Here is a 22,103-nt window from a genome sequence, read left to right on the forward strand (position 1 = left end):
GCCCCCACTGAAAATGGATCTTTGAGGAGTTTGAAGTCCGGTCCCTGGGGGAAGAGATTTCTTGATTTTGGAATTTTGGGGAAAACATTTGTGAAAATAATTATTTATTTATTTTCGGATTGAAGAAAGAGAGAAGAAAGAATAAGTCGTTAGAGGATGCGATAGATGATAGCTAGGAAGAACAAAGAAAACCCGGGTTCGCAGTTGAATGAGAAGGCCAGTAAAAGCACTGACAAGATGGCGGATGCCGGACCGCATGGTGGGGCCGCACCACTTAAGGTGGAAAAGATGACCGAGGTGATGGCGGTGGAGCTGGAAAAGAGGTTGCGAGGCACATGGAAGCTTTGAGGAAGGAGACGGCGGTCACATTGAAATCACTGGTGGAGGAGGCAATCACCCGGTGAGGGTAGCTGTGGCAAAGACATCGTCTGAGGTGAGAGAGCAGGGCGAGAAGATGAAGGAAATGGAGGAGACTGTGTCGCAGCACAGCGACCAGTTCACCTCGATGCGGGACGAGCTGCTGAGAGTGGTGGAGGTCAACAGAGGACTCCGGGCAAAGCTTGAGGACTTGGAGAACCGCTCGAGACGGCTCAATCTGAGAATTGTAGGCTTGCGATGAACGTACAGGTGGTCTGCGACCACCGCATGATGATCCTGCACATCTGCGCCCGTCACCCAGGCAGTGTACACGACTCATTCGTGTTGTCGCGGTCATCCATCCCCGGCATGTACGAGGGACGCCAGCCCCGGCTGAGAGGCTGGTTGCTGGGCGACAGGGGCTACCCATTGCGATCGTGGCTGATGACGCCTATACGGAGGCCACGCAATGAGGCGGAGAGCCGCTACAATGATGCCCATGTAGCGACAAGGGGAGTGATCAAGAGGTGCTTTGGCGTGCTGAAGATGCGTTTCAGGTGCCTGGACCTCTCTGGGGGCGCCCTCCAGTATCGGTCAGATAGGGTCGGCCGCATCATTGTGGTGTGCTGCGTCCTGCACAACATAGCCCAGCAGAGGGGCGATGTGCCGCAGGCAGAGGAGGGCGGAGTGGAGGAGCAGCAGGAAGAGGCACAGTCCTCCCCAGATGAGGGGGATGGGGGCAATGGTCAGGGCAGACGGGGTAGACACAGGCGGGTGGCTGTCCACCGTTACCGGCTGGCCCAGCGGGCACGGGACAGACTGATAGACGCCCACTTCACTGACTAGATGGGCGTGGGAATCGGGTAGTATGGCCACAGACCGCACACCATGGCAACAGCCGACCACCCACACCCCCCCACCCATCAACCCACCCAGCACCCTCACCCCCCTCCCCAACCCCACCCGCATGCACACCACCCCCCCCCCATTGCCGATCCACCGGCGGCACAACGGGCCGGGCTCACACAGTTGCGGGTGGACGCGTGTCTATCGCAGGCCATGGAGGATGATGACAATCCGCCCTGCGATGAGCTCCTGGCTCGACATTGTTGGACTATGTCTGACCCATGGCCACAGTACCACCATCCACCCGGACCATCCCTGCATGCGGCTGTGACACTGCAGCGCACGGTCCCGTCCTCTGCCCGGGGGATGTTGATGGCGGCCCAGGGGGAAGGGGGCAGACTCACCTGGGGCTGAGGTAAGACCACCCCTCACACACACACTTGCGCTCAATGTACATGACACGCCCACACACTTTGGACAGAGCACAAAGGCAGCTTCGGTAGGTGTAACATTGACTTTAATAACCAAAGGAGTTCATGCACGTGCCCTAGCCCCTAAAACTCATCTGTGCCCTGCACCCGTGCCAACTTACTCAGTGTCTAATTGTTTGGCCTTACGGGCCCTTTGACTACGTCTACGTGGTTCCCCAGACGGTACAGCAGAACTGGAGGTGGACTCCTGTGATTCCTGCCCTCTGACACTGGATCCCTTTGGCGGCCGTTTCCTGGGGCTTCCTGGCCTAGATGGGCCAGGCTGCGGCCCGGGCGACTGGGATGGCGAGCTGCCAGCCTGTCCTGCCCGTTGCCCACCCGATGCACCTGGGACGGAAGAGGGGGGGGGGGGGGGGGGGAGTCCGAGGTGTCGCGGTGTACCGGGACCTCCCCTACAGAGGGAGCCGGGACAGACCACACCACCTCCTCCTCCCTCGGGGTGCCCGATGGCCCCCAGGCCTCTACATGGGTGGGAGATGCGAACGGACTGGCCATCCGACGCCCCCCCGACATCTGGCGCTGCCAGTCCTGGAGGCCCGTGCTGGTATCGACAGGGGTCTGCAGGTTTGCAGCCATGGAGCCCAGGGTGTTGGCAAACCCGGTCTGTGACAGTGCGACGCCGGCTCGCACATGGCCACTGGCGCTGATGCCCTCAGCGATGGCCTGCTGAGACTGGGCCATGGCCTGCTGAGACTGGGCCATGGCCTGCAGAGACTGGGCCATGGCCTGCAGAGACTGGGCTATGGCGTTGAGCGCCTCTGCCATCTGGCGCTGGCACTGGCTCATGGCCTCCTGTGAGAGGGCAGCCATTTCCTGGGCCACAGACGCCGCCTGCACGGAAGGCCCCAGGCCTCGCAAACCGTTCCCCATGTCTGACACCGTCGCAACCATTGCCTCCACCGCGGACGCCACCCGTGCAGTGTCAGCCTGGGTGGCACGCATGACCGGGACCACTCCCAGCTCCTGGACGCGGGTGGACTCCTCCACCTGCGACCGCAGCCGCCGCAAGCCGCCCGTCACCCTCTTCGCTCGTCTCCGGGTCAGTGGTTGCATCGGATCTATGTGTGGGTGTGGTAACTGCAGGAACCCGGGATCCATCTGGGCGACAGATGTCCACTTGGCCTGGGCTGCCCTCCGACCGCCCGGTCCCTCTGCTGCTCCTACCTCCACCTGCTGTACCGGGACGGCTGTGTTGTGCGCACCAGTGAGTGTACCAGACGCCTCATCACTAAAGTGCCCAACCGTGGTGAGTGTTTCTGCGATGGTGGAGGGTGTTGGTGACAGCAGTGGCGTTGTGTCGTGCTCTTCGTCCCACTCTGAGTCCATGGCACTTTGGGGTGGGGGCTCGTCTCCACCCATCCACTCTGAGTCACTTTCCGGTATTTCGTCTTCCTGGGTAGTGCTGTCCCGGGTAGTGCTGTCCCGGGTAGGGGTGTCCTGGGTAGTGGTCTCTCCGTCTCCTGTGGTCTCCGAGGGGCATCCTGCGGGCGGTGTGCATCTGCGGGGATGGGTGCCTGGACATTTGGTCCTGCGATACACAATGAAGCATGCATGGTTAGACATCAGGCAGTGATCAGGTGATACGGGGGAGGGGGATATAGGGGAGGGGGGATATGGGGACGGGCTGTCGGTGGCTCACTTGCTGGTGGGCCCCCGACCTCTGCATCAGCAACCTCCCGGTCCTCAGGTCCAGCCAGCCAGTTCCAGGGCCCTTTCCTCGTGTACGGTCAGTGGCCTCTCATCAGCGGGCCCTCCTCCAGTCCTCAGATGCTCCCTATTGTTGTGTGCGCGCTTCTCCTGTGGGGGGGGGGGGGGCATGGGTAAAAGGCAACAGTGTTAGGCAGGTATATGAATGCACGCCATCGGTTGCGCGTGCATTGCAGAGGTTAAGGTTAGGGCTGGATTCACTTGGGGATATGGGGGATATGGGGGAGGGGGGGATATGGGGGAGGGGGGGATATGGGGGAGGGGGGATATGGGGGAGGGGGGATATGGGGGAGGGGGATATGGGGATATGGGGGAGGGGGGATATGGGGGAGGGGGGATATGGGGGATATGGGGGAGGGGGGATATGGGAGAGGGGGGATATGGGGGATATGGGGGAGGGGGGATATGGGGGAGGGGGGATATGGGGGAGGGGGGATATGGGGGAGGGGGGATATGGGGAGGGGGGGATATGGGGGAGGGGGGATATGGGGAGGGGGGATATGGGGGAGGGGGGATATGGGGGATATGGGGAGGGGGGATATGGGGGAGGGGGGATATGGGGGAGGGGGATATGGGGGAGGGGGGATATGGGGGAGGGGGGATATGGGGAGGGGGGGATATGGGGAGGGGGGATATGGGGGATATGGGGGATATGGGGAAGGGGGGAAATGGGGATATGGGGGAGGGGGGATATGGGGAGGGGGGGATATGGGGGAGGGGGGATATGGGGGATATGGGGGAGGGGGGATATGGGGGAGGGGGGATATGGGGGATATGGGGGAGGGGGATATGGGGGAGGGGGGATATGGGGGATATGGGGGAGGGGGGATATGGGGGGGGGATATGGGGAGGGGGGATATGGGGAGACTCACCCTGCCTGCTCTGACGAGGTCGTTCACCTTCTTGTGGCATTGGGTGCCTGTCCGTGGTGTCAGGGCCACAGCGGTGACGGCCTCTGCCACTTCCCTCCACAGACGCAGGCTGTGGCGTGGGGCAACTCTGCGGCCGTGCCTGGGATACAGGGCGTCCCTCCTTTGCTCCACCGCGTCCAGGAGCGCCTCCACATCGCGTGACTCGAACCTCGGGACTGAGCGACGGCCAGCCATCCAGTCGGGTGTTGCGGTCGGGTGTACCGGTCGGGTGGGGGGGAGCAGCGTGGCCTTATGAGCCGTCACGCCGTGCAGCGCGTATGACGCTGCACGGCGTGAACCACTGCGCAAGCGCGGATCCCGTTACGTCGCTGCTAGCCCATTTCGGGCCGGAGACTATCGACCCATTTTTCCGACGTGACGTAAGTCGGATTTGCGCCGTTTTTTGCGCCGATCGGCGGACTTTCCGCCGATAACGGAGAATTTCTCCCCAGGTGAGACTTAAAAAGGTCTGGGTTAGTCAGGACTTTCACTCTGGACTTAACGGAAGGGCTCGAGGGGTAGCGGTAATGGTCAGCAAAAGAGTACGCTTCCAGGTGGAGAAGGTGGTGGCAGATCAGGGGAGTAGATATGTGATTGTGACAGCGTCGCTGGAGGGGAGGTTAGTGGCGCTGTATACGGCCCCAATTGGGATGATGTGAGATTTACAAAGAAGGTGTTTGGGGCCATCCCCGACTTGGACACACACGAACTGATAGTGGGGGGGACTGGAAAGTGAAAAAGGTTGGACAGATCACGGCCGCGTTCGCTGGTCCCATCAGAGGGGGCGAAGGCATTAGCTTGGCTGATGGTGGAAATAGGAGGGGTGGACCCTTGGAGGTTTCTGCACCCGAGGGAGCGGGAGTACTCATTTTCCTCAGCAGTCCATAAGGTATATTCGTGGATCAACTTTTTCGTGGTGGGGAAGGCTTTGCTGGCTGGGGTTGAGTGGTCGGAATACTCGGCAATTGCAGTATGAGATCATGCTCCGCATTGGGTGGATATGGTGCTGGAGAAGGGGGTAGCGCAGAGGCCTGGATGGAAATTAGATCTGGGACTTGTGGGGGACCAAGTATTCTGTGGCAAAATTAAAAAGGCAATTAAGGAATTGATGCACGATCAATCACTACTGAAGCGAGATTGTAGTCCAATTGAAGGCTTTACTGAACAAATAGTTACCCCAGCAGCTCCGATACAGAATGACTGCTGTGGGTGATCCAGCAGGCAGCTTCCACCACTCATACTACAGCATAAGGTACATCCCACCTAGGTACCGCGATACCCCTAATATAGCCTACCACATTCACACCCTGTTTAAAAAAGAGTCCAGCGGGGCTGGTGGCCTTGCTTTTACAGTGGTAGAAGTTATAGCAGTACCCTTTGGTGCCTTTGCACGCAATACACATATTTACAGACCATTATTTACAAGTTCATTGTACAATGAAACTATCAGCCGGTCGGGAGCCCTGGTCATCCTCTGCGATCGTCGCAGTCCCGGCGGTGATGCTGGCGTCGGCTCGGGCATCCGTGGCTCTGGGAGCGTGTCGTCTTCATCTTCATCGCATCCGGATGGGGCCAGTGGGAGGACGGATCCTCCTGGGAAGGGGGCTGCAGTGGTGTGCGCCAGTGAAAAAATGGTTGGGGTTGGTGGGGGGGGGGGGTCCAGCGGTGGCCAGATCCCGGAGGGAGACCGTGTCTTGTCAACCGTCGGGGTGCGCCACATAGGCGTACTGGGGGTTAGCATGGAGGAGGTGTACCCTCTCGACAAGTGGGTCCGACTTGTGGGCCTGTACGTGTTTGCGGAGTAGGATGGGTCCGGGGGCTGCCAGCCATGTTGGGAGCGAGGTCCCCGAGGAGGACTTCCTAGGGAAGGCAAGGAGACGTTCATGAGGAGTTTTGTTGGTAGTAGTGCACAGCAGTGATCGGATGGATTGAAGTGCATCGGGGAGGACCTCCTGCCATCGGGACACTGGGAGATTCTTGGTCCGTAGGGCTAGTAGGACGGCCTTCCAGACCGTCCCGTTCTCCCTCTATACCTGCCCGTTTCCTGGGGCTTGTAACTGGTCGTCCTGCTGGAGGCAATGCCCTTGCTGAGCAGGAATTGACGCAGCTCGTCACTCATGAAGGAGGACCCTCTATCGCGATGGATGTAGGCGGGGAAACCGAACAGGGTAAAGATGCTGTGGAGGGCTTTAATGACCGTGGCAGCCATCATGTCGGGACAGGGGATGGCGAAAGGGAACTGGGAGTACTCATCAATCAAGTTTAAGAAATACATGTTGTGGTCGGTGGAGGGAAAGGGCCCTTTGAAATCCACACTGAGGCGTTCAAAGGGGCGGGAAGCCTTCACCAGGTGCGCTTTCTCTGGGCTGTAGAAGTGCGGCTTGCACTCCGCGCAGATTTGGCAGTTTCTGGTTACAGCCCTGACCTCGATGGAGTAGGGCAGGTTGAGGGTTTTAACAAGTTGGAAGAACCAGGTGACCCCCGGGTGGCAGAGGTTGTCGTGGAGGGTCCGGAGTCGGTCTACTTGTACACTGGCACAAGTGCCGCGGGACAGGGCATCAGGAGGCTCGTTGAGCTTCCCGGGGCGATACAAGATCTCGTAATTATAGGTGGAGAGCTCGATCCTCCATCGTAAAATCTTATCATTCTTAATTTTTCCCCGCTGTGCATTGTCAAACATGAAGGCTACCGACTGTTGGTCAGTGAGGAGAGTGAATCTCCTGCCGGCCAGGTAATGCCTCCAATGCCACACAGCTTCGACAATGGCTTGTGCCTCCTTCTCAACGGAGGAATGGTGGATTTCTGAGGCGTGGAGGGTGCGTGAAAAGAAGGCCACATGTCTGCCCGCCTGATTGAGGGTGACCGCCAGAGCTACGTCTGATGCATCGCTCTCGACCTGGAAGGGGAGGGACTCTGGCGATGTCTACTTTGATGCGACTGAAAGCCTGCCGGGTCTCTGCCGATAGGGGAAAAACTGTGGACTGGATTAGTGGGCGGGCCTTGTCCGCATAATTGGGGATCCACTGGGCATAATAAGAAAAGAAGCCCAGGCAACGTTTCAGGGCCTTGGGGCAGTGGGGGAGTGGAAACTCCATGAGGGGGCGCATGCGTTCGGGATCTGGGCATATGACTCCATCATGCACTACGTAGCCGAGGATGGCTAGGTGATCGGTGTTAAACACGCATTTGTCCTTGTTATAGGTTAAGTTAAGGATTTTTGCGGTATGGAGGAATTTGCGGAGGTTGGTGTCATGGTCCTGCTGGTCGTGGCCACAGAAGGTGGCATTGTCGAGGTACGGGAACGTGGCCCGCAGACCGTACCGGTCAACCATTCAGTCCATCTCCCGTTGGAAGACCGAGACCCCATCTGTGACACCAAAGCGAACCCTTAGAAAGTGGTAGAGCCACCCATCTGCTTCGAATGCAGTGTACTTGCGGTTGTCCGGGCAAATGGGGAGCTGGTGGTAGGCTGATTTAAGGTCTCCTCTGGAGAAAACGTTGTATTGCGCTATCTGGTTGACCATTTCAGATATGCGGGGGAGAGGGTACGCGTCGAGCTGCGTATACATGTTGATGGCCTGACTGTAGTCTATGACCATCCTATGTTTCTCCCCAGTCTTTGCAACCACCACTTGAGCTCTCCAGGGGCTGTTGCTGGCCTCGCTAATGCCTTCCTTTAGTAACCATTGGACTTCCGACCTAATGAAAGTCCGGTCCTGGTCACTGTACCGTCTGCTCCTGGTGGTGATGGGTTTGCAATCGGGGGTAAGGTTTGTAAACAGGGAAGGCAGGTCGACCTTGAGGGTCGCGAGGCCACAAACAGTGAGGGGGGGAGGGGGGGTATGGGGCCACCGAATTTGAACATTAAACTTTGCAGGTTACACTGGAAGTCCAGTCCCAGGAGTGTGGCAGTGCAGAGATGGGGGAGGACGTAGAGTCAGAAGTTATTGAACTCCACGCCCTGGACCGTGAGGTTGGTAATGCAGTACCCCCAGATTGCCACAGAGTGGGACCCAGAGGCCAGGAGATCTTTTGTTTAATCGGGTGTACAGCGAGGGAGCAGTGTCTTACCGTATTGGGATGGATGAAGCTCACCGTGCTCCCAGAGTTGATCAAGCAAGATGGCTGTGCCCACTGATGAGTACCGACGTTGTAGCGGTTGAAAGCGTTCGGGGCCGAGACTGGTCCAGTGTCACTGAGGCAAGTTGTGGCAGAAGCTGAGAGATCTCATCGGGCGATACATGGCCAGCCTGGTTGGGGTCCTGAGATGTCATCCAAGATGGCTGCCCCCATGAATCGCACATGGCCTGTGAGGAGAGGAATGGCAGCGGTCCCGGTTCGCCTGTGGAGACAGTGGCAGCTGACCGGGCCTGGCATACTGCCACGAGGTGCCCCTTCATCCCGCAGCCCTTGCAGATTGTGGATCGGGGGCCGGGCAACGTTGCCGGGGGTGTTTGTTTTGCCAGGCCCCCCCGGGTTTCCTGGCTGCCGCACTGCATAAGCTTATGGGGAATTTAGGAGTGCTTTGGAATCGGCCGAGGGTGGGGTCCACCCTGTCCATGCGGGTACCGTGCGGTCGGGGACATAGGTCCGGGCGTTGCGGGAGACTACAATAATAAGTAAAGTGCGCAAGTTTCCGTGCCTCTTTAAGCCCTAACGTGTAATTTTCCAGCAGTCGCTGGCGGATTTTAGAGGACAGCATGCCCGCAACAAAAGCATCCCGTATTAAGAATTCGGTGTGGTCATTGGCTGAGACTTGTGGACAGTTGCAGTTTCTACCCAACACTAACAATACAAGGTAAAAATCGTCCAGTGATTCCCTTGGGATCAGCCGTCTGGTAGCTAAAAGATGCCGAGCGTATACTTGATTCACAGTGCGGACGTAATGCTCTTTTAACAAAGTCATTGCGTCCTCAAAACCGTCCGCGTCTTCGATAAGCATGTAGATTTCTGGGCTCGCCCTTGAGTGGAGGACTTGCATTTTCTGTTCCTCCGTGGGGGTAGTCGGGGCCGTCTTGATGTACCCGTTGAAACATGCCAGCCAATGCTTAAAGGTTGCTGCTGCATTTGCCGCGTGGGGGTTGATTTGTAGACATTCTGGCTTGATGCGGAGAGCAGCCATTCTTCAATTTTGTTCATTAAATTGATGCACTATCAACCACTACTGAAGCGAAATTGTAGACCAATTGAAGGCTTTAATGAACAAGTAATTAACCCAGCAGCTCCGGTACAGAATGACTGCTGTGGGAGAAACACAGACTCTTAAGCTCCGCCTGCTGGGCGGAACCAGCAGGTAGGTTCCACCATTCATACTACAGTATAAGATACATCCCATCTAGGTACCGCGATACCCCTAATATAGCCTACCACTGGAATATGTGGGTTCCAACTGTACTGGTGAGGTGTCGAAGGCGGTCGTCTGGGAGGCTATAAAGACGGTGGTGAGGGGGGAGGTGATTTTGTTTAAGGCCAGGGTGGACAAAGAGGAGAGGTTGGAGCGGCAGAGGGTAATAGATGAGATGTTGGATGTAGATAGGAGTTATGCAGAGGATGGGGACCCAGCAAAGCTGGAAAAGAGGAAGGAACAACATGTGAGCTTTGACCGACTATCTACCAGGAAGGCGGTGCGTCAACTGAGACGAACAAGGGGTGCAGTTCCGGAGGGAAGCAACGGCAAGAGAAATTGTTCAGGTGAGGAGCAGGGAAGTTGGTGGTGACTCCCGATCTGATTAAGAAGGTTTTTGAGGAATTTTATGAGAGGTTGTACAGGTCAGAGCCACCTGGGGGCGACCGTGAGATGCAGGAATTTCTAGATGGGTTGGAGTACCTGAGGATAGGGGAGGGGGACAGGGCTACATTAGAAGGAGCAATAGTGGAGCAGGAGATAAAGGATGCGATTGGGAGGATGCAGTCGGGGAAGGTGGCAGGGCCAGATGGGTTTCCGGTGGAATATTATAAAAAATTCAAGGATCAGCTGGCACCCCTGATGGTGGGGATGTTTGAAGAGGCCATAGGGAAGAGGGTGTTGCCACAAACTGGGGCAGGCATCGATTTCCCTGTTGCTAAAAAAAGATAAGGGGCGGGATTCACCAAACGGGAGTCTAAGTGCCGACGCTGGAGTAAAAACCGGAGTGTTTTACTCCGGCATCGGCGACCGTTCCCAGACCCCTATTCTCCCCCCTCTGTGGGGCTAGCAGGGGTGTCGCGTGATTTACGGGGGCAGGGCCTCGGCGCGGCGTCAGAGCCCCGGCGCCACGTAAAGGACGCGGCGCCTTGGGTCCCACGCATGCGTAGTTGGGCCAGCGCCAACTAGCGCATGCACTGTGACCGTCTTTCCCCAGGCAGCCCCGCACAAACATGGCGGATGGATCCAGGCTCGCCGGTGGAAGAAAGGAGGCCCGCCGACAGACAGGCCGGCCCGCCGATCGGTTGGTCCCAATCGCATACCAGGCCACTCCAGAGGCCCCCGCCAGTATCGGAGCCCCCCTTCCCCCCCACCCCCCCACCCCCCCCCCCCCCAACAGGCCGCCCCCCAAGCCTTCGCGATGAGTACCTGTCGGCAGCGACCAGGTGTGGGCGGCGGCGGCGGGTCTATGCCGTTTACGCACGGGCGCTCGGCCCATCCGTGCTGGAGAATCGGCGCTCGCCGTTTGCGCCGATTCTGCGAGCGGCCCGGCGTGATTCGCACGGCGCTGGTTTCGGGGGTGGGGGAGAATCGCGTGTGGGGGTTAGGGCGGCGTGGCGCGATTCGCGCGGCGCCCTGGCGATTCTCCCACCCGGCGGGGGTGGGGGTGGGGGAGGGGGGGTGAATACTGCCCAAGGATCCGACGGAGTGTGGGTCGTATAGGCCCATATAACTTCTGAATGTGGACGCAAAAGTATTGGCGAAGGTACTGGCAGGTAGGCTGGAGGAGTGCCTCCCGAAGGTGATAGGTGAAGATCAGACGAGGTGAAAGGGAGGCAGTTCTTTTCAAACATTAGAAGGGTATTGGACATCGTTACGGCACCGGCAGAGGGGAAAGAAACAGGTGGTTGTGGCATTGGACGCTGAGAAGGCATTCGACCGGGTAGAATGGGGGTACTGGATAGAACATAGAACATTACAGCGCAGTACAGGCCCTTCGGCCCTCGATGTTGCACAGACCTGTGAAACCACTCGAAAGCCCATCTACACTATTCCCTGTTATGATATCCACATCCGCATATCATGGTGCAATCACACACACACTGATGGACAGGCAGTTGGACCAACCAGCACACACACAACATCGCAGCCAATCACCGGTGAGAGCACACACACTATAAAACAGGGAACACCACAGTTCCTGCTTATTCTACCAGGAGATAGCTCAGAGCACAGAGCTCACAGTGCGCCACTCAGACATAGACCATGTGCTGAGTGCCTCACTAAGATAGTGATAGGGCTGGGTCCACAGGTTAGCTGGTGAAGCACGTACCCAAGCCAGCAGTTAGTTGTGACCGTTGTTAAGACAATAAAACAGAGTCATGCCATCGACAACCGTGTTGGATCATTTGTGCATCGGAACACCCAGCATGACATTCTCTTCTCATCCATAGCAGTTCTGGAGCGGTTCTAGCAGCATGGCAGTTCTGGAGCTGTTTGGGATTGGACCAAGATTTGTGAAGTGGGTAAAGCTATTATATAAGGAGCCGAGGGCGAGTGTCTGCACAAACAACATCAGCTCGAGATACTGTTCTCTCCACCTTGGGACTAGGCAGGGATGTCCTATGTCCCCCCTGCTGTTTGCACTCGCGATTGAGCCGTTGGCCATCGCATTAAGAAGTTCAGGGATATGGAAAGGAATAGTGCGGGGGGGAATAGAGCATAGGGTGTCCTTGTATGCCATTGATTTGCTGTTATACGTGTCGGAACAGAGTGTGTCGATAGTGGGAATATTGGAGCTGCTTCGAGAGTTTGGGTCTTTCTCAGGATACAAACTAAATCTCGACAAGAGTGAGTATTTTGTGGTGTCTCGGCCCGGGGTGGGGGCAGGGGTGGGGGGGCTGCCATTCCGAAGGGCAGGGACTCACTTTAGGTACCTGGGGATGCAGGTTGCCCGGGAGTGGAGGGGAGCTCCGCAGGTACAACATTTCTAGTTTGGTGGGAAGAGTGAAAGCTGATCTGGCAAGGTGGGGTGGTCTCCCTCTGTCACTTGGTGGGACGGGTACAGGTGGTTAAAATGAACGTGTTGCCGCGATTTCTGTTTATTTTTCAGTGCCTACCAATTTTCCTGCCAAAGGTGTTTTTCAGATTGAGTGAGGGAAGGATTACGTTGTTTATATGGGGAGAGAAGGTGGCCAGAGTTAGAAAGGTGCTGCTACAGAGGGGAAGGCAGGCAGGGGGTTTGGGTCTTCCGAACGTGATGTATTATTACTGGGCGGCGAATGTGGAGAAGGTGCGGAGCTGGGTCAGAGGGGTTGATTCCCAGTGGGTCAGAATGGAGGAGAGTTTGCGCTGGAGGTCGGGATTGAAAGCACTAGCAACAGCGCCGCTCCCGATAGCCCCGGGGAAGTACTCAGGGAGTCCGGTAATAGCTTCATGGAGAATTTGGAGGCAGTTTCGCCAACACTTCGGGTTGGGGGCAGGGTCAAAGGAAATGCCGATTCGGGGGAACCACAGATTTGAGCCAGGGAGGTGGGATGGAAATTTTCGGAAATGGGAGAAGGGGATTTGTTTCTATGGGGTCGGTTTGCAGGATTGAAGGAGCTGGAAGCAAAGTATGGGCTGGGGCAGGGGTAAATGTTTAGATACATGCAACTTCGAGATTTTGCCAGAAAGGAGATACAGAACTTCCCAGATGAGCCGGCCTCCACATTGCTGGAGAAGGTGCTGACGACAGGGGGACTGGAGAAGGGGGTAGTGTCAGCGGTTTACGGAGCTATTTTGGAAGAGGAGAAGGCACCAGTGGAAGGGATCAAAGCAAAGTGGGAGGAAGATTTGGGAGAGGATATGGAGGAGGGGAGGTGCTCCGGAGAGTGAATGCCTCCACCTCAGGCGCGAGGATGGGGCTGATACAGCTGAAGGTGGTATACAGAGCACACCTCACGAGGGCGAGGATGAGCCGATTCTTTGAAGGAGTAGAAGATGTGTGTGAACGTTGCGGTGGGGCCCCCCCCAATCACGTTCATATGTTTTGGTCCTGTCCAAAGTTGGAGGATTACTGGAAGGAGGTTTTTAGGGTAATTTCTAAAGTGGTGCACGTGAAACTGGACCCGGGCCCCCTTGTGGCCACATTCGGGGTGTCGGACCAGCTAGGGTTGGAAACGGGTGCTGAGACAGATGTTGTAGCCTTCGCCTCGTTGAATGCCCGAAGGCGGATCCTGGTGGGATGGAGGGCAGCCTCTCAACCCTGTGCCCTGGCATGGCGGGGGGACTTGTTGGAATTCTTGACTCTTGAGAAGGTTAGGTTTGAACTGAGGGGAAGGATGGAGGGGTTCTACAATTCATGGGCATTATTCATTGTGCACTTTCAAGAAGTGGATAACATCGAACATTAGTTGGGGGGATGGGTGGGAGGGTTGGGGGGAGTGGGGGCAGTGGGTGTTAATGGTGACTATGCTGATTCCTGATTCCTTTTTGTTATTTGTTTATGCGAACATGCGGGCTAATGTTTGGGGTTTGGTGGGAGGATGGGATCGTTGTTATTGTTATGGGGATTGACATATTTGTTACTGATTATTGTTTATTGTTGGTGGGTGTAAAGTTGGGAGAAAATGTGAAAAAGGAGGAGAATAAATAAATATTTTTTTAAAAATAATAGAGAGAAACTGATAAGTTTAATTTAAGAATGGAGCACGAGAGAAGAGAAGTTAGGAAGAAAGAAGAAGAACTTGAATATGTATAATATCTTTCACATTCTCAGGATGTACCTTTTAGTCACGGTTATAATGTAGAAAATGTAGCAGTCAATCTGCACACATTAAGCTCCCACAACCAGTAATGAGTGAAGCACGGTATCTGTTACCGTGATGTCGGTTCAATGGTAAATATTGGGCAGGAGCAGAGAAAATTCACTTGCACTTCTTTGAGTAGAGACAGAGGGCTGAATTCTCCGCTGTCGGGACTCTCTGTTTTGCCGGCAGCCTTGGGGTTGCCCGACGGCGTGGAGCTGCCCCACAATGGGAAACCCCATTGACCAGCCGGCGAAACGGAGAATACCGATGGCGTACCGCACCAGAATCTGGTGCGGCGGGATGGAGAAACCCGCCCAGGGGATCTACTATGCCCATTTGAAAGGGCAGACTGCGCCTCCGTTTAATGTTTCATTGGAAAGGCAGCAGCACAGACAATGGAGCATTCGCTGAAGTATCAACATAGATTTTGTGGTGAAAAAAATGAGCTGACAAATAATGTGAAACAACAACTTACCTTTGCATTCGCCGAATCACATAATCCTTTAGAATTTTGTAGGTCAGACCTTCCTCAGGATGCATGTTTAATAGTGTTCTTGCACTCAGCAAACCACTGAAATAGATCAGAATACAAATTGACATCTGTTCATGGTCAGTCTTTTATATTGAACCTTGTAGAATTATTCATGATCATCCAAATTAATGATTCCTAATGATTTAGCAACAGATTTAATAGTTTGTAACAACATTTTGACTATCTCCAACAAGAGAGAATCTAACCAATCTCCCCTTGACATTCAATGATATTACCGTCACTAAATCCCCCACTATCAACATCCTGGAGGTTACCGTTGATCAGAATCTGAACTGAACTGGCTGTACAAATACTGTGACTACAAGAGCAGGTCAAGCTTTCGACAAAACCCCACAAAAGAGATTAGCATGTAAAATTAGGGGTTTAGTTAATTAGGATGAGGGGTAGTGTATTGAGGTGGCTAGATGTTGGGTTCGCAGACAGGAAACATAGAGAAGGAATAAATGGGTCTTTTTCCAAATGGCCTAAATAGGAAGGCAGGTTATTATTTCAATGGGTGTAAATTGAGAGAGGTGGAAACTCAGCGAGACCTTGGTGTCGTGGTGCATCAGTCACTGAAAGTAAGTGCGCAGGTACAGCTGGCAGTAAAGATGGCAAATGGTATGTTGGCCTTCATAGTGAGAGGATTTGAGTACAGGAATAGGGAAGCTTTACTGCATTTGTTTAGGGCATTGGTGAGGCCACACCTGGAGTATTGTGTGCAGTTTTGGTGCCCTTATCTGAGGAAGGATGTTCTTGCTATGGAGGGAGTGCAGCGAAGGTTTACCAGGCTAATTCCTGGGATGGCAGGACAGTCATATGAGGAGAGACTTATTCAATTAGGATTATATTCATTGGAGTTTAGAAGAGTGAGAGGGGATTGTTGTGGTGGGCGCTCTGGATCCGTGGAACACTTACAGGTCACCAACACTTGAAATAGTGCAACACTATTTTATTAAGTCAGAAACTGTTTACCATGCTTTCACTGTGGGTTAACATGATATTAGATTGAACTAAAGACCTATGCCTTGTCCTAACCAGTCGATGCACTCAGCACATGGTGAATATCTGTGCTGCAGGCTGTGAGCTCTGTCCTACTAGGAAGCTGCAGCTCGAATGAGCGGGAACTCTGATGCCCCCTGCCTTTATAGTGCGTGTGCTCTAACTGGTGATTGGCTGCGGTGTTGTGTGTGTTGATTGGTCCCACTGTGTGTCCATCAGTGTATGTGCCTGCACCAAGATATACTGGTGTATATTATGACAGGGATCTCATAGAAACTTACAAAATTCTAACAGGATTAGACAGGATAGATTCAGAAAGAATGTTCTCGATGGTGGGGGAGTCCTGAACTAGGGGTCATAGTTTGAGGAGGAGGGTAAACGTTTTAGGACTGAGATGAGGAGAAATATCTTCACCCAGAGAGTGGTGAATCTGTGGAATTCACTAGCACAGAAAGTAGTTTAGGATAAAACGTTGTGTAATGTCAAGAAGGAATTAAATATAGCTCTTGGGGCTAAAGGGATCAAGGGATATGGGAGGAATCTGGGCACAGGGTATGAACTTGATGATCAGCCATAATCATAATGAATCGCAGAGCAGGCTCGATGGGCCGAATGGCCTCCTCCTTCTTCTATTTTCTATGTTTCTATAAAATCCTAGGATGCGTTGGGATACATTCTCCCTCATGTTGTGGTGTCAACAAATGCAACCTTGTTGTAAGAGGCCAGTGGGCCATGTGCACAATGTTTCTCAGGGGGAGTCAGATACCAAAACATTATGCAATCTCCTTTCTGCTGTGTGCTCAGGATCCACTCCTCATGATGAGGGTACCCATGAGGGTAAGGTGGTCTGTGTTCTGACGTCACATGCTTTTGTGTAATAAAGCACAAAGTTCACTGGCAGGTAAATCTGGACTTTATATCCTGGAGTGCTCCTTTTTAAAAATTCATTTACGGGATGTGGGCATCGCTGCTTAGGCCAGCGTTTATTGCCCATCGAATGGTGGTTGTGAGTTGCCTTCTTGAACCGCTGCAGTCCTTCAGGTGTAGGTACACCCACTGTGCTGTTTGAGAGGGAGTTCCAGGATTTTGCCCCAGCGACAGTGAAAGAACAGCGATATATTTCCAAGTCAGGGTGGTGAGTGACTTGGAGGGGAGCATCCAGGTGATGAGGTACCCAGGTATCTGCTGCTCTTGTCCTTCTAGATGGTAGTTGTCATGGGTTTGGAAGCTGCTGTTTAAGGAAACTTGGTGAGTTCCTGCAGTGCATGGTACACATGGCTGTCAGTTTTCGTCGGTGATGGAGGATTTGAATGTTTGTGGAAGGGGAGTAATCAAGCGGGCTTGTGTCCTTGTGGAATTTTATTCCCCTGAATAAAGTTTTGAGGACATTTTTCATTTATGTTATACTTTGGATGAAATGACTGACCCACTAGCAATTGGATTGATTTAATTTTTTACTTATTTCCACCACACTCGCTTCTGAATCTCCAATGAGTGGAGAACATATGCTTTCCCATAGTAAAAGGAAGAATGTTTTGAGAGACTTATCCTTGGACTCGTATATTTCCTAGGGGTTGGCTGAGAGCATCAAGGGCTTGTCTTTGGACTACATCGTCCATCCAGCCTCTGAGCTGTGGTATGCACTCAGAAAGAAAATATACTCAATTCCCATCACCCTCAAAAGTTAAATACATTTGCCTGTCTGAAGCCTCAGCCAGTCTGAGTCACAATCAGATTGCCAAAGAGACTAATACATTGCTGCACAATGTCACTAAAATGTCAGGCATCAGACACAATCTCCCAATTTAGAAACAGAATACAGCTGCAATGTGATAATTTATAAGAATGCGCTGTGTCATCACCAGTGATCCATACAATGTTAAAAAAAATGACTTCAACTTCAAGTCAAACACCATTGAGGATCCCAATATCTGATTTGCTTGTTGACACACACGAGCAGGAAATGTATCAATAATCGTACCCAAATTTCTTATTTTCCACATCAGTTCATGAACATCTCCTGTTGATTACCTAGTGATTGTTTTTGGGAAAGGCAGTAGAAGTTATAACACAGTTCAACTCTTACTGTGAATCTTTTTAACTCACCTAATCAGAAAAAAACTGTCCACTGCCAAATAGAAAGGACCACCAAGGGAAAAAACATAAAGGACATTGTTGGGGACCGATACCAACCACTCTACTGGATTATCTAAAAAAAATGAAAATAAATACTTCTGATATTTTTAAACTGGAAATGTTAAATATATTAAATGTACAATATTTATATGCCTTGCAAACATACAGAATTAATTATTTTCTGATAGTATATCCATAGAAGAATCAATAGAATCCCTACATTGCAGATTGCAGAAGGAGGCCACTCGGCCCATTGAGTCTGCACCGACCCTCCAAAAGAGCACCCCAGCTAGGCCCACTACCTCGCCCTATCCCTGTAACCCCACTTAACCTGCACATCTCTGGACACGACAGAGCAATTTTTTTAGCATAGCCAATCCTCCTAATCTGCACAACATTGGAAACTAAGGGGCAATTTTAGCATGGCCTATACATTTTTGGACCGTGAGAGGAAACCGGAGCACCCAGAGGAAACCCTCGCAGCCACGGGGAGAGCGTACACACTCACTAGTCACCCAAGGTCGGAATTGAACCCCAGTTCCCTGGTGCTGTGAGGCAGTGGTGCTAACTACTGTGCCACCGTGCCGCATAAAGCTAAGAGAATATGAAATAAGGTCCTTTAACTTGCATGTCCTGGTATGTTTTTCCCTGGGAAGAAGGACCCTACCCAATCCATTCAATCTAATGAGAAAAGCAACCTACAGCAAATGCAGCTTACAAGAATATAAATCTCCGAGCCCTTTTTCCTCCAATCCCCAAAGATATTGATCGATGCTAGCTTAATGAACTATGTTGTTTAACTCTGTCAGTCCTATTCCAAAACTCTCCAGTCCTATTCTAGGAGCACGTGAGCAACATGGAACTAATTTTCTGCTCCTGTGCTCTGGGCGTCGAGCAGCACATATCAGAAATTGATAGACAGAAAATCAAGTTGGCTGGATAAGGGCTAACTACCTTCTATGCCTGATAATCATTCACTGCTCGGCATCAGAATCAAAATGCCGAAAACTATCGGCATTATCCCCGATGCTCGATAACCTGTTTTTGTCTTTATTTTCATAACCTTCAGTGTCTGAAATAGATATTTATCTTTAAAGCATTTATCAAGGACAATTAATTGCTTTTCTTGGAATTCAATTACAGATATGAATTAATTGTCAGGGAAAAATGCTCTTTCGAAACATGGAACTACTAACGTTGTACTTGCGTCCCCACTTTGCATATATCAACATATGCATTACTGGAAAACAGAGGTACACCCTAATGATACAATCTTTTTTAAAAATGGGTTTCATTAATATCTTTCTTGAAAATGTTCCCTTACATCTAAATGAATTTTGCAAAACAAACAAATATAATTTTTCAGAAAGATGAACACATGTAAAGATAATATTTAATATAGTCTATTGTACCTAAATTATTGAATAAAATAAAATGGCAGACATGTCCTGAAATTATCCACAGTAAACTCAAGACTCGGACCCCATTTATTACGGAATAGGTTCCCGCAGTGTTCTCAGTGGATAACATGGCTGGGACACTCTTTTGTACAGCAAAGCTTGTTAGTATCCAATCGAAGGATCCTGCAAAGACCAAATAGCATGAAAAAAACATGGTTATGATTTTTAATGTATGCTGATGAATATCAGCAAATTACTGCAAAATCCTCCTGACTAACACCTAGAAACTGGTGCCAAAATTGTGAGAGCTGTCTCAAAGTGTAATCAAGCAACTGCCTGACATAGTCATACTCACCAGATCAATGTCCCACTCCTCCATCGCCATCCAGAAATAGCAGCACAATGGTAACAGTTGGGAAGGAGTGACACTGGGAGTCCTCATCATTGACTATGCAAGTCATGAAGGCTCATGGCATCTGGGCAAATATGGACAGGGAAAACTTCTGATTACCACTCACAGCGCTCCCTCCACAGAAGTCTCAGTGCTCCTCCAAGTTGAATATCATTTGGAAGAAAAGTTGAAGGTAGCAAGGGCACAGAATATACTCTGAGTGGGGGACTGCAATGTCCATCTCCAAAGGTGGCTCAGTAGCACCATTGCTGGCTGAGGGATGTATGTGCCAGACATGGGCTGCAGCATGAGGTGAGAGAGTCAACACAAGAGAAAAACATACTTGACCTCACCTACACTAATCTACACGTTTCAGATACATCTTTTCATTTCAGTATTGTTAGGAGTATCCCCTGCAACTGTGGATGTCAGGCACCCTTTACCCACTCCATTGTGTTACATGGCATTAACTCTATGCAAAATGGGTCAGTTAGAGATTAGATATAACAGTTCATAACTGAGCATCTTTGAGGTGCTGTGGATCATCAACAGCAGAATTGTATTCAACCACAATCTGTAACCTGATAGCCCAACATTTACCTCAATCTATCATTGCCATCAAGCCAGGGTTTCAGTGACGACTGCAAGGCCAAGGGCAACACCAGGTTACCTAAAACTGAGGTATCAGCCGACTGAAACTACAACAGAGGACTACATGCATGCCAAATAGGAGCAGCAGCTTGTTAATATGCTATTGACAGAATTAACCAATCCCACAAATAATGGATCAGATCAAAGCTCTGCACTCCTGTCACATCAAGTCATGAATGTTAATGGACCATTAAACGACAACGGGTGGAAAAGGCTCAATGAACATGTCCATCCTCAATGATGGATAGTTGACCACGTCACTGTAAAAGACAAGAGCCTGTAACTTCCTGCATCATTCACAACTGAAGTCTCTGGTGTACTGCACATGCGCAGTGTGATAACCCGGGGTGCGGGCGCTCGGACATGCGTGCTGGTAGCGCGCAGTTCAAACACCCAGCCGGTGACTTTTTGACAGCTGGAGGCCCTGCACTTGGCTGAAGCAGCTGAATGAAAAAATCCAGCTACAGCCCTAACTTGGGCCACTAACAACGATATTTGGCGAGTTTTTATATCTTTTTATTTACACGGAAACCTTTCAGTGTGGCAGAGACAGACATTTTTTTGGTAGATTAATGTTTTATATTCTTAGTGTTTAGCATTTAGAAATAAGTTTAAAATGCAAATAAAATGATCGGAAGGAGTTTGAGGTCTCAGAAGGTGAAAGAATGATTTTTTAAAATCATTTATTTTATCATGAGAATGTTAATTCCATTAAAAAGGTACTTTACTGTATAAAGTGAGTTTGAGGTCTCAGAAGGTGAAAGAATTATTATTTTTTAAAATTTAGTTTGTCATGAGGATGTTAATTCCATTAAAGGAACTATAATGGATAGAATGCAGTGATCACTCACTAACAAGCATGACTGTCCACCTAAGATGTTACTGACCATGGGTTCTGTGGGTCCTTGCGAGGCTCATAATCCTGATCCTGGAGCCACATCTTCAATCATCACTTGGCAGGTGTTTTGAAAAGGTCTCATGAGAACTAGGAACAGGAGTAGGCCATCTGGCCCCTCGAGCCTGCTCCACCATTTAATGAGATCATGGCTGATCTTTTGTGGACTCAGCTCCACTTTCCTGCCCGAACACAATAACCCTTTATTCCCTTATTCTTCAAAAAACTATCTATCTTTATCTTGAAAACATTTAATGAAGGAGCCTCAACTGCTTCACTGGGCAGGGAATTCCATAGATTCACAACCCTTTGGGTGAAGAAGTTCGTCCTAAGATCAGTCCTAAATCTACTTCCCCTCAATTTGAGGTTATGCCCCCTAGTTCTGCTTTCACCCGCCAGTGGATACAACCTCCCTGCATCTATCCGATCTATTCCCTTCAGAATTGTATATGTTTCTATAAGATTCCCCGCATCCTTCTAAGTTCCAACGAGTACAGTCCCAGTCTACTCAACTCTCCTCGTAATCCAACCCCCTCAACTCTGGGATTAACCTAGTGAATCTCCTCTGCACACCCTCCAGTGCCAGTACGTCCTTTCTCAGGTAAGGAGAGCAAAACTTAACACAATACTCCAGGTGTGGCCTCACTAACACCTTATACAATTGCAGCATAACCTCCCTAATCTTAAACTCCATCCCTCTAGCAATGAAGGACACAACCCCATTTGCCTTCTTCATCACCTGTTGCACCTGTAAACGAACTTTTTGCTACTCATGCACTAGGACACCCAGGTCCCTCTGCACAGCAGCATGTTTTTATATTTTATCATTTAAATAATAATCCCTTTTGCTGTTATTCCTACCAAAATGG

General features: G+C 51.5%; 1 protein-coding gene across 1 annotated transcript in view; it reads right to left on the reverse strand.

Annotated features, from left to right (window-relative positions):
- oacyl (O-acyltransferase like) overlaps positions 1 to 22,103 on the reverse strand; it is a 112,988-nt gene that overhangs the window by 52,947 nt on the left and 37,938 nt on the right. Inside the window, exons 6-8 of the mRNA XM_072497331.1 lie at positions 19,310 to 19,480; positions 17,868 to 17,970; positions 14,703 to 14,798 (exon numbers count right to left, since the gene is read on the reverse strand). Of these exons, the coding sequence (XP_072353432.1) occupies positions 14,703 to 14,798; positions 17,868 to 17,970; positions 19,310 to 19,480 (370 nt within the window). The remainder of the gene's footprint in view (positions 1 to 14,702; positions 14,799 to 17,867; positions 17,971 to 19,309; positions 19,481 to 22,103) is intronic.

The sequence above is a fragment of the Scyliorhinus torazame genome, chromosome 3, assembly GCF_047496885.1.
Source record: "Scyliorhinus torazame isolate Kashiwa2021f chromosome 3, sScyTor2.1, whole genome shotgun sequence".
NCBI classification, from domain to species: domain Eukaryota; kingdom Metazoa; phylum Chordata; class Chondrichthyes; order Carcharhiniformes; family Scyliorhinidae; genus Scyliorhinus; species Scyliorhinus torazame.